This window comes from Mustela putorius, unplaced genomic scaffold (assembly GCF_011764305.1).
Source record: "Mustela putorius furo isolate JIRA1106 unplaced genomic scaffold, ASM1176430v1.1 tig00000868_pilon_pilon_pilon, whole genome shotgun sequence".
Lineage (NCBI taxonomy): Eukaryota > Metazoa > Chordata > Mammalia > Carnivora > Mustelidae > Mustela > Mustela putorius.
The window spans coordinates 7710932-7726183 of NW_025421502.1; the positions used below are offsets into that span (position 1 = coordinate 7710932).

The following is a 15252-nucleotide window of genomic DNA, read 5'->3' on the forward strand; positions in this document are numbered from 1 at the left end:
GTGAACCTCTGGAGCTAAATGAACTGACTTTTCATTGGGTTGGAGTGAGGATGTTTAGATACAGTCGGATAGCTCTCTGGATCGCTCTACCCTCTTGGCTTTCCCTCTGGCTCTCCCCTCAGCAGTAACCTGGCTGGCTTGGAGACAAAATCAGCAGTGTTAATGGATTCTATTATGAATATCCATTCCCAAATAGCTTCTTCTTACTCTTGAAGACAAGCTTCACATCTTTATTGAAAAGGTTGAGACCATCCTGCATTAACTTGGCTCGTCTTTTTCTAACCCCCTATCGTCGCTGTTTCTTATTTCCCCGATGCTCCTCCTTGTCCAAGCCCCCCTTCCTGTGTCCTTCATGCCAGACTTCCTTCTCCATCTTTCATTTCTCTCCTGGCTTTCATCCTCCTCCCTTTTCTCAATCTTGCCATTTGTTTTTTTCTACCTATAGAGTTAGTGCTTGCTAAGACCTACCTTTTCCTTTAAAAAAATCTCCTCTTTTTTCTACTCTGTCTCTCTGCCAGTTTACTACTCTCTCTTTTCTTCACCATCTACTAAAATTCCTCAGTTAAGGAAAAAATTCTGATTTGTTAGTCCAGTGGGGTTTCTTTCCTCATGGTCATTTTTCTCAGCCTCTCTGTGGCCTTAACAACTTCAGAATTTCTCTTCTTCTGTGACCTCCATATCGTCTTGGTTTTCCTTCTACTCCTTTGACAATGCTTTTCCTTTTACTAAGTCCCCTTTCTTTGGAGAGCTTGCCTGGTTTCTCCAACTCAGTTTTCATTTTAGTGTTGATAAATTTACAGATTGTTTCTAAGCCCAATCTTACTGAATGTTTTGAAATCTCCTCTCACAGTCTTGCTTCTTTTCTAGGCATATCTCACATACAGTCAATTTCTTTTTTTCCCTATAGGTTGTCATTTGTGTAAAAGAAAGATGTTGGCTTATTTCCTGTTTCAACTGTGGTAATCAGCCATCTGCATGGGCCCCTCTGTTCTAGAAGATCTGACTTGTCTTACACCTTGAACAGATAAGAGCAGTGAGAGATAGCCCCTAGATTGAAACTATTTGGATCCATCTTTTAAGGAATATCTGTTAACCTTTCACTTTTATTGATCATCACTGAGAATTTATAGACATTTAAAAGAAGTTTTACCTAAGCAGATGAGAGCTGCTGAAATGTTGAGCTGAATGCGTCTGTATATCTTCCTGTCTTTTTGGTAGTTGAGAGAATAGGAAGCAGGCAGGGTGACGAGGGGAAGATGTTGCACGCCTGAATTTTAGTAGTACTTTTCTGCTTAACAGTAAGAAGTGATTTTCCTGTGACTGATGAAATGAGTCACACCATTTTGTATTGCTATCCTCCATGTATAGTATTCCAGAATAAAATTTTTAGAAATGTTTCAAAGTGGGTTGGGGCATTCACTAAAGTGTGGGTATCTCCCTGGGGAGTGGGGCCAACAGCTAATCGAAGAGGAAGAACTTGATTCAGGAAAGAGTCATGTTGATCTTAGGAACTGACAGTTGAGGTCAAGCATAGGGCCAGACCGGGTGAAAGAGGTACACAGAGCCTGGTGGTCATACCACCAGTTGCAAGGTTTAGAAGCTGCATGAGCAATGGGGTCTTTAAGCACACAGACAAAATCAGAAAAGCAGAAAGAGAAACCAGAAACCGGTTCCTGGTTTGGATCATGAGGAAGTCACAAAACTTGGTCTTTCTTGGTCTGGAGCCCACTGTCTGAGGGCTCCTAAGTAGATTAAATGAACCAGGTTAGGAAGGTGGTATGTTTAGGCAGGTTCCCCTGCCTAAAGTGGAAGTAAGCAAGGTCAGAAGACATCTGAAGATGATTATGGAAGAGATCATTATGAAGTCATGTAGAAATCTCTAGTGTTGAGTAATCTAGATTTAGATGAAAGGGAATGTACAAGTAGCTTGAATTCACCACAGCAATAAAAAACCCTGTATTCCCCCTTTATTGCCAGAAGATGAAGAGTAGTGACTCATTAAGACTATATGTGGTTCTACATTGAACTAGTAGAATTTGTCTGTACATATACCTTTTCATTCTTTTATATTTTACTAAATATTTACTGAGTTCCTGATAGGAAAGTTAATAAAGTACCCGATCACTGGTTCATAAATATTTCTGTGTCTCTAGCACCATTCAGATATACTTTTTTTTTTTTTGAGGATTTAATTTATTTATTTGACAGAGATTGCAATTAGGCAGAGAGGCAGGCAGAGAGAGAAGGGAGGAAGCAGGCTCCCCTCCAAGCAGAGAGCCCAGTGTGGGGCTTGATTCCAGGACCCTGGGATCATGACCTGAGCCAAAGGTAGAGGCTTTAACCCACTGAGCCACCCAGGTGCCCCCAGATATACTCTTAACTGTTAATGCTGCTGTGTAAGTATGAATTAATAGCCGTTATAACTACCTTGAGACCAGAATAGGAAGCGTAATACTGTAGCAGCATCTTATTTATCTGCTCCTCAGGGCAGTATGCCAAATAATTGAGGTTTCAAGTTAAGGTTAAATTTCTGAAAATTATTTAAACTCACTTTGGGTAGATATTTTTTAAAATAAACTTTTACTTATAAAATGATATTTGATATATTATTTGATTTTAATATTGATAATTGATAAAAATCATTGTAGAAAGGCACAGAAAACATGAGCAAAATTAAAAGCATTTGTAATAATACTGTATAGAAATAACCACTATTGATATTTGGATTATATTTCTTTATAGTCTTCTTTCCACACACTCTGTATTTTAACAAAATTGCATTTGTATTACACATACAGCTTTGTGTTCTGATTATTTTACTCAGTGCTGTACCATAATTTATTTAGAACCTTCAGCCTTCAGGTCATTTACAGTATTTTACCATCCCCAAACAATGTTCAACTAGCTACCTTTATGCATAACATTTGTGTGCTTTGGTTATTTCCTTAGTGTAGGTTCCTGGCAGTGTGATTATTAGTTAAAAACACGTACTTGACACTAGTCCTTTATCTGATATGTCATTTGCAAATATCTTCTCCCATTCTGTCAATTGTCTTTTGATTTTGTTAACTGTTTGAGGAAGTGGTGATGCAACATGGAGGCTTAAGTGGGTAGGAGAAGAATAAATGAAACAAGATGGGATTGGGAGGGAGACAAACCATAAGTGACTCTTAATCTCACAAAACAAACTGAGGGTTGCTGGGGGGAGGGGGTTTGGGAGAAGGGGGTGGGATTATGGACATTGGGGAGGGTATGTGCTTTGGTGAGTGCTGTGAAGTGTGTAAACCTGGTGATTCACACACCTGTACCCCTGGGGATAAAAATATATGTTTATAAAAAAATAAAAAATTAATTAAAAAAAAAAAAACACGTACTTGGCCTCCCTCCAGAAGCAAGTGGCAGTTTATGATCTATGATCCCCAGTTTAACGCCACAAATAATGAAGTGGCAAGGGAGCATATAGCTCCTAACTGGGAGTAAACACAGCCTGTGATCTGGTGCCCTAAGTGACCTAGAGCTCTTGATGGGTCCTGGTCTGCTATGTAGGTTGGTTCTCCTTGTCTGAGGGAAGAGGGTGAAATTCCTAGTAGACTACGTAGTAGACTGTAGCCATAAGTGCTCAGTACTTAGGGGTTTAAGGGCCTTTGTGTGTTTTTGAATATAAGATGAAAAAATGAACATCATTTTTATGGTATCTTATCAGTGGGATAGTACCAATTACTACTACTTAACTTGCTTTTGCTGTAAAACGATGACTGTTTTTCTCTTAATGCCCTGTTATGCATTTGACCTTTCAGATTCAGATGTCCTAAAAAGTTTTCAACCTGTGGAAGTTAAATTGGATTTAATACTTTCTTGTTTTTGTAAATTTCTACTTCTAAATTAGTTGGCATGGGCTGGGGAGGAGGAGTAAGGGAGATAGGTGGGTATGGCTGTAAAGGGGCAAACCGAGGGATGGTCATGGTTTTGGAACTGTTAATGCGTCTTGACTATGGTGGATACATGAACCTACATAGGTGATAAAATTGTATAGAACTAAATACACAGAGCCTGCGTAGAATTAGGGAAATCTGAAACAGGTTGGTAGGTTGCGTCCATACTGATAACCTGATTGTGATACTAGGCTATAGCTTTGCAAGATTCTGCCATTGGGGAAACTGGGTAAAGGGTACATGAGCTCTCACTGTATTATTTCTTACGATTGCATGTGAATATACAATGATCTTAGTAAAGATTTCAATTAAAATTTGTTTCCAAGTTCCAAAAATGGGTAATGTCTGATAGCATGGTGTTTTTTGTTCAATGGCAAATCTGAAATCAGATCAGTCATTCATTTTACAAGTACTATGTTTTTTCCAGACTTTTTTCCCATTAAACTTATCTACCATGCACAGAAGAACAAAAACTTTTTAAAGTTTCATTGTCACTAAGATTCTAAATATGGGAAATCATGTTCTTTTCTTTCTTTCTTTTTTTTTCTTTCAGCCACGAAGACTATGAATTTATTTCAGGCACACGGATGCGCAAACTTGCTCGAGAAGGCCAGAAGCCTCCAGAAGGTTTCATGGCTCCCAAAGCCTGGACTGTGCTGATGGAATACTACAAATCCTTGGAGAAAGCTTAAGCTGTTGACCTAGTCACTCCACCTTTGACACTTAACTGAGTAACAAGAGGGGACCACATAATTACTGTTGGCATTTCTTTGTGGTGGTGTCTGTCTGGATACACTTCCTAACAACAGACCACTTTCCTTAACTAGCATCAGTTTTGGTCTGCCTTATGAGTTTTGTTTTGAACTAGTATAACACACTGCTGGTTTTAATGTATCTTTTCCACTTATTATAGTTAATATTCCTACAGTACAATTTTAAAATCTTGTCTTTTTATATTATATTTATGCTTCTGTCTTATGATTTTTTCAAGCTGTTATATTAGTTGTAACCACTAGTATACACATTGAATCTCATTTTTCATCCCTTGAAAAAAGAAAAAAATCACTAAACAATAAACTTGGCTAGACTTTGTTTTAGGAATTTTACAAAACATCTGTAGCAATTAGATTTTCTTTTTCTACCTTGAAAATATAAACTGCTTTCTCCTTTCCGTCTAAAAAGCTATTGATCTCTCAGCTAGCTGTTATAATCTATTCTTATGATCTGTGTAAGCCCCGAATGAACTTTCATTATTCAATAACATTAAACTTTTTGGCTTCTTATTTATGTGATGTTTTTTGTTTTGTTTACATGAAACCTTTCCTACTTGAGAGACATTTCTGATGGAAGAGGGAAATTGCAGGCATCTTTCATTTCTGGAGTCTAATAATTAGTTCCTGCACTGTGTTTCATAGTGAATTTTTAAGTGGGAGAATAACGCATTCTCAGTCTATCCAAAAACTCCACCAGTTTCCCCAGATACCTCTCATATTCTTAAATACCTGAGGTGGTGGTACCAGTAATAGAGACCCGATAGAGGGAGTTAGGGGGAATGACACTTGGTCCATTTGGGGAGGAGGCAGTGGATCAAGTTTGCTTTTGTAGAATATCCTCAAGTTGACTATTCAAGTGGAGATGCTGAGTTAGAAGCTGGATATACAATTGTGGTTGGGATGCCAGCATATTTTTTTTTTTTTTAAGTAGTTTTGAGCGCAGTGCAGAGCTTGAACTCATGATCTTCAGATCAAGACCTGGGCTAAGATCAACAGTTAGACATTTAACTGATTTGCCACGTAGGCACCTAGCCACCTAGGCATCCTGGGGATGCCAGCATTTTTGATTTGTAATCATACTCTCTATGAAATAATCATGATCTGTTCTTAAAATTTAGCATTAAAAAGAGATGGCATGGGTGCCTGGGTGTCTCAGTCATTAGGCAGCTACCTTCAGCTCAGGTCATGATCCCAGGGTCCTGGGATTGAGCCCTGTGTAGGGCTCCCTGCTCAGCAGGGAGCTTGTTTCTCCCTTTCCCTGTTGCTTCCCCTACTTGTGCTCTCTCTCTCACTGTCAAATAAATAAATAAAATCTAAAATAAATTAAAAAGACGGCAGAGTATACATGGAGATAGTATATTAAGGTGAATGAGAATAAAATGCCACTGGGCAGAGAAATAGAAGGAAAAATACAAAAAAAAGTAAAAATGGATTACAGAAGGATTCAGTTAGTGAGAAAGTTGATAAACAGAATGGAGACTATGAGTAGATGCTTTCTAGGGCTAGGTTTATTCACTAGTGGATACTGAATAGAAATATTCACTAGTGGGTGATGTATATGCATAGATATGTTTACGGGAACAATTAGAGGTGACAGTTGATGGGTTTTTGGTGCCACATTATCTAGGTCTCTTTATTTAGGGAGAACTTCTTTATGTAAGTCTACAAAGGTTGAAGGGCCCCATAGATATCCCCTCTCCAACCACAAGCAGCTAAAGTATAACATAGCACCTTGGCTAATTTAGAAACTCTACCTAAAGTGTTGAATGTATAGGGAGAGTGATGCCTAGATAATAAACACCATACGAGTCACAGTTTCATGGTGGCAGTGGTAGAGCTGAAATTCTGGGGGCTGCTAGTGTCTAGTGGAAGGGGAATCCCTGGGGATGGGGTCTCCTGTGCAGAAGTAATATCCCATCTACAAATATTCTAGTGGTATGACCTTGGATGAGTCCTCCATACCAGCCTCCTTTCATTCCTGATCATTTCCTAAGCCTCATTCTTAGGCATTTTCCATCAAATTCTATAGGATACCCAATAGCCTTCCTATAAATTCCTTTGCTACCAAAATTATCTGGAATTTCTATTATTTGCCACCAAAACCCCTGATTATAATATAAACATGTGAGGAAAATGTGTATTTCATGTAAAAATCTTGATAGTTAAAATTCAGCAGCATATTTTAAGAGTTAAAATATAGAAGAAAACATTAAAAAATATATTTGGCACTTCGGAAACTTGTCCTTTCGAAACTACAAAAATGTACTCGTAAAATCAAGATGAAAACATGAAGAGAAGTTAACAGCATTAGGGTGAAATGTGGTCTAAAGAGGAACTTCTTTTCCTATCATGTAATTGTCCTTTCTGAATCTCGTCCCCACTGGGTCCCTGGCCTCCAGCCCACCAAAGAGGGACATGATGAAAATGTGATTCTAGGAGCCTGGGCCGTTGGGATTGGCCACACACTTGTGTGTTCCAGAGAGATGGGAAGAAAATAAAAGCACCCAGTGATGCTAGTCCACAGGTTGGTATGAGTGTCTTTACTCTACAACTCTGATACACACAGACATTTAATTTTTCCTCTTCCTGTTTCATAAAAAGTATAAACCAATTTTTAAAACATTCAACCCTTTTACCAAACTTCTCTTGCCAAGTGGTCTTGGAAATCTCAGTGCCATTTTTAATCTATCCATCAGCTGGAAAAGGGAATGGAAAAAGATTATTTTTTTAAAGGACGGAGGAAAAGAAAGTGCAATCATCTTGGCAGAAATATAATGTTTTAAATCTGTCAATTCTCTGTTCTGCTCTGGTAATCAAGACCACATATTTGAGTTTCATTTTCATCCAAGAGGAGAGCAATTATGTCTATCTCTTGGAAGTCCACATTCAGATACTTTATCAAGAAAAATTCGGAAGTCATGCTCCCCACATATGGTCTATTTTTATTAGCACAGATGTATCCAGGGGTGAGTTGGCTCACAAAGTAAGGAAGTATTTGGCCACTGGGCCTCTTTTATGTGTGTGGTATATTTCTTAGAAATATACAAACCGCTTTGGTTATGTTTCGGCTGGATTCTATTCCCTGCTCCACACATTCTTGTCTTGAATATAATTATATTTAAATTGCACAAAGAACATCCTGCCCACTTAGCTCCCAGTCAGTCTTCTTTGGACTGAAGTAAAAGCCTCCCTAAAGATACATAACTGAAGGCTGATTAAGCAGGGTGTGTGAAGATCCAAGCCCCCTCCTTGTCCTGACTTCCTGCTTCCCTGGATTCCCAGTGAACTTAGGGCCTAGATTTGAGGGAGCAAAATAGGAAACATGAAAAATTTCATCAGGGATCTTCATCTCTCAGATATGCACCAACACTGAAGCATCTAAAATGATCTGCCTTTGTCAAGAAAAGGAAGACATCTCCCCGAAAGGAGCTAGAACATGGGCTCCCTCTTTGCATTTCTCACAACAGCTCTGGCTTATCCTCTTTGAAAAGTGTTCTCCAAGAGCACAACCACTCCAGTTGCCCAAAAGGACGTAGGTATCTCTAAAAGTAAACACACTGGGGCCTTGCTGCCCAACCAGCTCCCCCAAGGAAAACCAACTGAATTCGAATAATTAAAAAAAAAAAAAAAAAAGAAGTTATGTCTGATACCTGGTTTCATGGCCCGGGTTCCCAAAACTTGTCCTAAAAAACTTTCAGCCTCAGAGTTGAATAGTGCTATTTTGTGTGATATTTACATCAATGCAGATGGAGGGAGTTAACTGATCATACGTTGTGAGCTAATTCCAATGAGCTACTCAAATGCATCCATTAAAGAACTTGGAGAGAGAAAAAGTTAAAAGCTTAGATATCTAGATGTTTTGGCTGAAGCCAAAGAATAAGCTTAAAGGAGAGTACAGTTTTGTGATGAAGAGTTCAGGCTTGGGAATAAAGTTTGACCAATTCCTTGTTGGTTTTGTGACCTGCAGCTTCATAGGCCTCAATTTTCTTACCTATGGAGTGATGGTTATAGTCAGGAATTATATGAGAATGTGTGAAAAGCACTGCTCCAGCATTATTATTATTATTATTATATGTAAAGATGTAGTCTTTTGGCCAAGAAACAGTGATACCAGTATCTGAGAGGAGACCTTGTAATCTTTGCTTCATAATACCATTCTCTAGCCTACTGAACAAAGTGACTACACATTAATGTCACAGACAAATCTAAGCCAGTCAGAACAGTGTTCCTGGTTCAGCCATACTTTTTTCCCTTTCTCCTTGTGTCCAATTTCTCCTGTGTTTTCTAGATTAAGAAAACAAGTACATTTTTGCAAAGAGAAAAAAGAAAAATACACACATTTGTCTAAAACAAGCATCGACTAATTCAAATGCAAAAGAAAAATCATTGAAAAAATAGCACTTTGGGAAACCATCAAAAGATGTCTTAGGGGCACCTGGGTGGCTCAGTGGGTTAAAGCCTCTGCCTTCGGCTCAGGTCATGATTCCAGGGTCCTGGGATCGAGTCCCGCATCGGGCTCTCTGCTCAGCAGAGAGTCTGCTTCTCCCTTTCTCTGCCTGTTGCTCTGCCTGCTTGGGATCTCTGTCAAATAAATAAATAAAATATTAAAAAAAAAAAAAAAGATGTCTTAATGAGTGGGAGATGCCTGGTGTCTCAGTCGGGTAAGCATGGGCCTTCAGCTTAGGTCGTGATCTCAGGGTCCTGGGATCGAGCCCCCATTAGGCTCCCTGCTTGGTCAGGAGCCTGCTTCTCCCTCTCTCTCTGCCTGCTGCTCTTCCAGCTTGTACTCTGTCTCTCTCTGACAAATAAATAAATAAAATCTTGAAAATAAAATGTAATGAGTGGAAGTCGGGATTAGAAAGGAGTTTATTCTCAACATTAAGTTTAATGAGGAAGGTCTGCTTTAATCAAATTATTTAATTAAATATTTAATTAATAGAACTTAATTAATAGAACTTAGTTACATTTAATATAATTAATTATAATCAATATAACTTAAAGTTATATTAAAGCTGCATTTATAAGCATTACACGTTTCATGTAAAAGCTGAGTTCAGCTTGTTTGACACCTCAGATCAAACACAAAATCTTAAATATATTTGACTTATAGAATTGCCATACACATGGTGCATCATGGATTAGCTAATTATGTTCATCTTCTAGGGATATAATGTATTAGGAATATGAAGTACAAAATTGAATACTGTTTGCCAGAGTTATGCACGTAGGGATTCTTTTCCAGTTCATATAGTCAAAAGATCTCAAGGGGGCACTTGGGTGGCTCAGTTAGTTAAGCAGCTGCCTTCGGCTTAGGTCATGATCTCAGTCGGGGTCCTGGGATCAAGCCCCCAGTCCAGGCTCTGCTCTTCTCAGTGGGCAGTCTGCTTCTTCCTGTCACTCTCCCCTCTGTGCTTTCTCTCTCTCTTTCAAATAAATAAATAAAATCTTTACAAAACAAATCTCATAGCTAAGAGTAAGATGATGAGTAAAGAATATAGCATAAAATTTAAATTTATCTTAACAAACATCATTGAAATCTTAGCAGCAAATGTTTCCTGAGTGCTTACTATTTTATTTGCCAGACACTGTGCTAAGTGCTTCACATGTATTATTTTGTTTAGGGCTTGTAACAATAAGTGGCATAGCGAAGAATATTAAGAAAGGAGAAGGGGAAAACCAAAGTTTAAAAAATGAGAATTGAAATGAAAATAGAGTATAACATCATTTTGCTAGAAGAGAGATGAGAAAATAATAAAGAGGTTGGGTGTAGGATAAATGGTCTAAAACAAAAATCTCTGTGTTAATAATAATTGAGTACAAATGAAACTGTTGGAGGAGGCGGTAGGAAGACTGTGACTTCCTCACCCAGGAACTGACGCCGGGCACCTGGAGGCTCCTCACCTCTCCCCTCTGCTTTGAAAGGTACCTTTTGTGGCTCACCTTTCCCAGAGTGGGAGCCGGTTTCAAGGATACAGACTTGAGAGAGCCGGTGTTTAGGGGACTATCTGGACAGTGTATATGAGTGAATTCTGTTTAGGCCTCTGTATAATCTTTTAAGATTTCGGTGGGCTGAAGCGAGAGCTACTCACCTTCAGGCTGCGAAGTCAAGCCTCCGAGGTAAGTTCCCTGGCTCAGTAGACTTGCCGCTGCCCCTCTGGAGCAGGTTGCTTCTTTATTCCGTCTCTCCTTGCCCTCCCTTTATGGGGTCGGGGTTCCGAGTTCTCTGGAAGTTCCCATGTGCCTGAATCCAAATGTCCCGGTGATGATAGCCACACCACCTGTAAAGTACTTAGCAACAAATTAAGAAGAAAAGAATCGGGTCTAGTTGAATAAAACTGTAAAATGTTATGAAAAGATAAAAAGCAAGATATAAAAAACTGAAGCAGTTTGCTGAAAAGACTGAATACCACAGGAATGTCAGTCTTCCCAAGATTAATAAATGTTCAAGGCAATTAAAAACCTCAATGAATTTTTGAGTTTCAGATGAAATAATTTTATTAGTTCATTTGGAATAATAAATACCAAAAATAACAAGAAAATTAAAGTGAGGGGAGACTTAACTCATCAACAGACCCAAAGATTTATGAAAGATAGCAAGTGGTTATTTTAAGCCACAGAGCTTTGGGGCGCTTTGTTATACAGCAATCACTAATTAATATGGGTATTACAGCTCATATAGGTTCCCCATGGAACATGGCTGGGGAAATTGGGGTTGTGATTGAGGGTAAAGAGAAATAAAGGGGTGTTAGAGAGGAGAAGGGAGTTGGGGTAAATTGGAAGGGGAGGTGAATCATGAGAGACTATGGACTCTGAAAAACAATCTGAGGGGTTTGAAGTGGCGGAGGGGTGGGAGGTTGGGGTACCAGGTGGTGGGTATTATAGAGGGCACAGATTGCATGGAGCACTGGGTGTGGTGAAAAAATAATGAATACTGTTTTTCTGAAAATAAATTAATTAATTTAATTTAAAATAAATAAATAAAATTTTAAAATTTGAAGTAGGGACTAGAAGCTTATGATTAGAAGGATAAACTATAGAATCAGCTAGAATAGTGGTGACAAGGTAGAAAGTAGAATTAAGGGACAAAGTATATTGAAAAAAGAAAACAATGTTGAGTTCCTGAGCTACAAAATGGATGATGTGCTCGATAAAATACAAAAAAGATAAACTGAGTTCCCCGGATCAGGGGCTGGGAGTGAGATGGGTTGTTTATGACAACCCTTGTCCAAATAATTCAACTGTCAGATATTCAGTCAGACGCAATTCAGGGCTGGGTAGACTGAACTGTTCACTGAACAGACCTGATTTTTTAGTGTCATGTCGACTCAGCGACATTTCTTCTGGTCATAGCAACTAAAAATTTGCGAATACAAATATAAAGTAGATAAAATGCAGAGAATAAAAATAAATACAAATTAGAAAAGCAATAATTCCAATAGTAGTTTGCTTCTGCACTTAGAGTGACTATCCAGGCAATTATAGATTCACAAAGGTTGGTGGCCAGAGTGTCAGATTTATTGGCAGAAACACCTAGTGTGTCATGCTGACCGATCACCATGCGTGGGGTCAGTGTACCTGAGCTGAGTATCCTATGAGATCATTCACCTTTGCATTTCCTGACTTGCATGTTTTAATTCATAGCCTGCGCATTGTATTAACATTTTTCTTTGCATTTAGTTTCCTTTTAAAAAATGAGAACAAAAGAAAAATGTTAATGCCGCATTCTCTCAAGGCAATCACCATATACTGAATAATAGCTGTGCTGGGACTCTTAAGTTCCTTATATTTTTAAATCTTCAGAACAATAGGGAAAGGATTTGGTTCCTCTTGTTCATATCTCTAATGGATTAAAAGTACTGTGCTTAAGGTTTTCATAAAGTTTTCTGTTCCTGCCAGAAATAAAAGAGAATGAAGAACCTCAATAAAGAAAAGATAATACAGCTTAGAGATGAACTTGTAAATTCAGTTTTGAGTGATTAAAATTACATTAAATGGAAACTTTCAAAGGCAATCTTTTGGAAAGGGGGTCTAGAGTAAGGGCTTATCACGGTGATAACTCTGAAAGACAGCAGAGGTGATATGGTGAAAGTAAGGAGCTCTGCTTATAGGGGAGTTTGGGGTATGATGTTAAATGGAATTTCAAAAAATGTTCCAGAACTTTCCATATAATAGGTATTCAGCATATGTTTGCTTTCTTCTCTTTCGAGGTGGAACTAGGAGTTGTCCGGCCTTTATTCCACCTTCTTTACAGTTGGGGTCCTGATTGTGTTGAGGGTGGCAATGGGCCAAGCCCCAGGGAATGGGTCATGAAACACTTGGACTGATCATGACAGTCTTGTGGTCAGGTCTCCCAGCCTCCCCTGCAGCATTCACCAGCCATGAGGACCAATTTGGGCCAAGAAGACCTAAGAGGAGTTCTTTTGGGCTGGGGGCTTTGCTTTCCTCATGAGAGAGAAAGGACACAGCTAACCACACAAAATTTCCTTTCTTTCTGACCAGTAGGCAGACAGGAATGTTTCCTCAAGAAGCTCTATAACAAGAAGGGATGGATGGCATTTAGCAATTTCTGTTCAGTTGTCTCAAGTCTAAAGAAATGTTTTTCAGCCTGGAGCCTTGACCATCTGTATTAAAGTCACTTGGGTTGGTATCTCTGGGTTGAAGCCAGGGATATGCATTTTAAATATGTGCTTTGTGTCCTTCTTATGTACCCTCCGGTCTGATATCTCGTGCCATAAAAGTTGAGGTGGAAAGTTCTTTTGAATTGAATTTTTTTGAATTGAAAAGGTTAAATGTTTTGATTTGGATATGCATTCCAATGAAAGACTTTAATAAGCTTTGAAATTGATTATAAGCCCCGGAAGTGTGGTTTATGGAGAAGTTATTGTTTAGCCTCACTGAATAAAGCCCTGATCCTTTGGACATTTTTGAGAAATATTTAAGTTGAAAGTAACTGCCGTATTTTCCACTATAGGTAGAGGTGAAGCAAGAACAATCCTCTCCTGAACCAGGGCTTTGATACGTTTCTCTCCTTTGCTAAAATGTTCAAACATATTTGCTTTCCCATAAATAATTCTCAGGGATTCCTGAAATACTAAGGCCCATGTAATCTTTTTAAGGAACAGAACAAGACCACTACTAACAATAAGAATGGTTTGTTAAGCCTTTTTTTTTTTTTCTTTTGGCTCCTACATTGCCTCTTCAGGTGTTTGTAGTTTGCTTGGTGCAAGACTCCGTCTGGGGAATTGACAAGACGCTCCAGGTGGCCCTTTCTGTCTTAGTTGAAAGCTTCGTAATCAATTAAATGAGATTAAAAATTAAATGAGATTAACAGGCATTATGAGGTATCTGTAGACATCTCCAGACGCCCCCAAAGTTGGTCCTGCCATAGAGGACCCTGCGACGCTAGGGAAACAGGCCGTGTGGCCCCACACAGTGTCATGTTTCCGTTGCCCCTTCAGCTGAGGTGTCAGGGACACAACATCGGCATTTTTCTCCTCAGACCCAGGTCATTCTCCCATTCTCTCAGTATTTCTAGCTCTCCTTCTCCATGGCAGTTCTACTACAATGGAAATGTTATAAAATAAGAGAAGAAGGAATACTTAAAGTCTCAAAAAATGCTCACACCAGAGGCAGGTAGGCCTCATTTTGTCTTTTGGGTTTCTTGTCGTTGCTGTTGTGTTGAGTTTTACTCAGGCTCTGGGAAAATGCAGGGCAACTTTGTCACATTCATGGAGTCTGGGCATCTCTTGACCACGAGAGACAGCTCACTGCCTCTTTGGCTGCCAGGAATCATTTGTGGAAGATTCCCACCTGCCAATCCTGAAGTAAGACCTGGGATATGATTATGGAGAATATTTTTTCCAAGCAAGAGACTTTTGATGATAACCAAGGCTTCCGGTTTGGGGAACTTGCTTAAAAAATGAAATCGAGGGGCGCCTGGGTGGCTCAGTGGATTAAGCCGCTGCCTTTGGCTCAGGCCATGATCTCAGTGTCCTGGGAAAATCGAGCCCCACATCGGGCTCTTTGCTCAGCGGGGAGCCTGCTTCTCTCTCTCTCTCTCTCTCTGCCTGCCTCTCTGCCTACTTGTGATCTCTCTCTCTGTCAAATAAATAAATAAAATCTTAAAAAAAATGAAATCGATTTAAAAGTGTTAGAGAAAATCTTGTCACAAAAAGTCGCTGGTTACACACTAGTGAAAAAAAAAACCCAAAATACTGGAAGACGATCAGCTACACCGGATTTATTGTTAATACATATTAAAACACCCTAAAGATCTTGTTTTACTTTGGCTAGAATGCAGTGAGATTAGATATAAGATTTCAGGGTATGGGCTCATTTTGCTGGACTCCAACTGTCTAACTTGGGCTACCTGAATGTTCTGGAGAGTATCACCTTCACCTGCCTCTGGCAGTTGGGGAATTGCTGAGGTTTTAAAAATTTTTGAAAGACTTTATTTATTTATTTGACAGAGAGAGACACATAGCAAGAGAGGGAACACAAACAGAAGGAGTGGGAGAGGGAGAAGCAGGCTTCCCATGGAGCATGCA

At 39.1% G+C, this 15252-nt stretch overlaps 1 protein-coding gene and 1 long non-coding RNA gene across 2 annotated transcripts in view; one reads left to right on the forward strand and one right to left on the reverse strand.

Moving 5' to 3' along the window:
* PAPSS1 (3'-phosphoadenosine 5'-phosphosulfate synthase 1) overlaps positions 1-5215 on the forward strand; it is a 98474-nt gene extending 93259 nt beyond the window's left edge. Inside the window, exon 12 of the mRNA XM_004748115.3 lies at positions 4486-5215. Within this exon, the coding sequence (XP_004748172.1) occupies positions 4486-4624 (139 nt within the window). The 3' untranslated portion in view covers positions 4625-5215. The remainder of the gene's footprint in view (positions 1-4485) is intronic.
* LOC106005402 overlaps positions 1-10876 on the reverse strand; it is a 48089-nt gene extending 37213 nt beyond the window's left edge. Inside the window, exon 1 of the long non-coding RNA XR_001178724.2 lies at positions 10795-10876. This is a non-coding gene — a long non-coding RNA (uncharacterized LOC106005402). The remainder of the gene's footprint in view (positions 1-10794) is intronic.
* Between the last annotated feature and the right edge of the window lie 4376 nt (positions 10877-15252).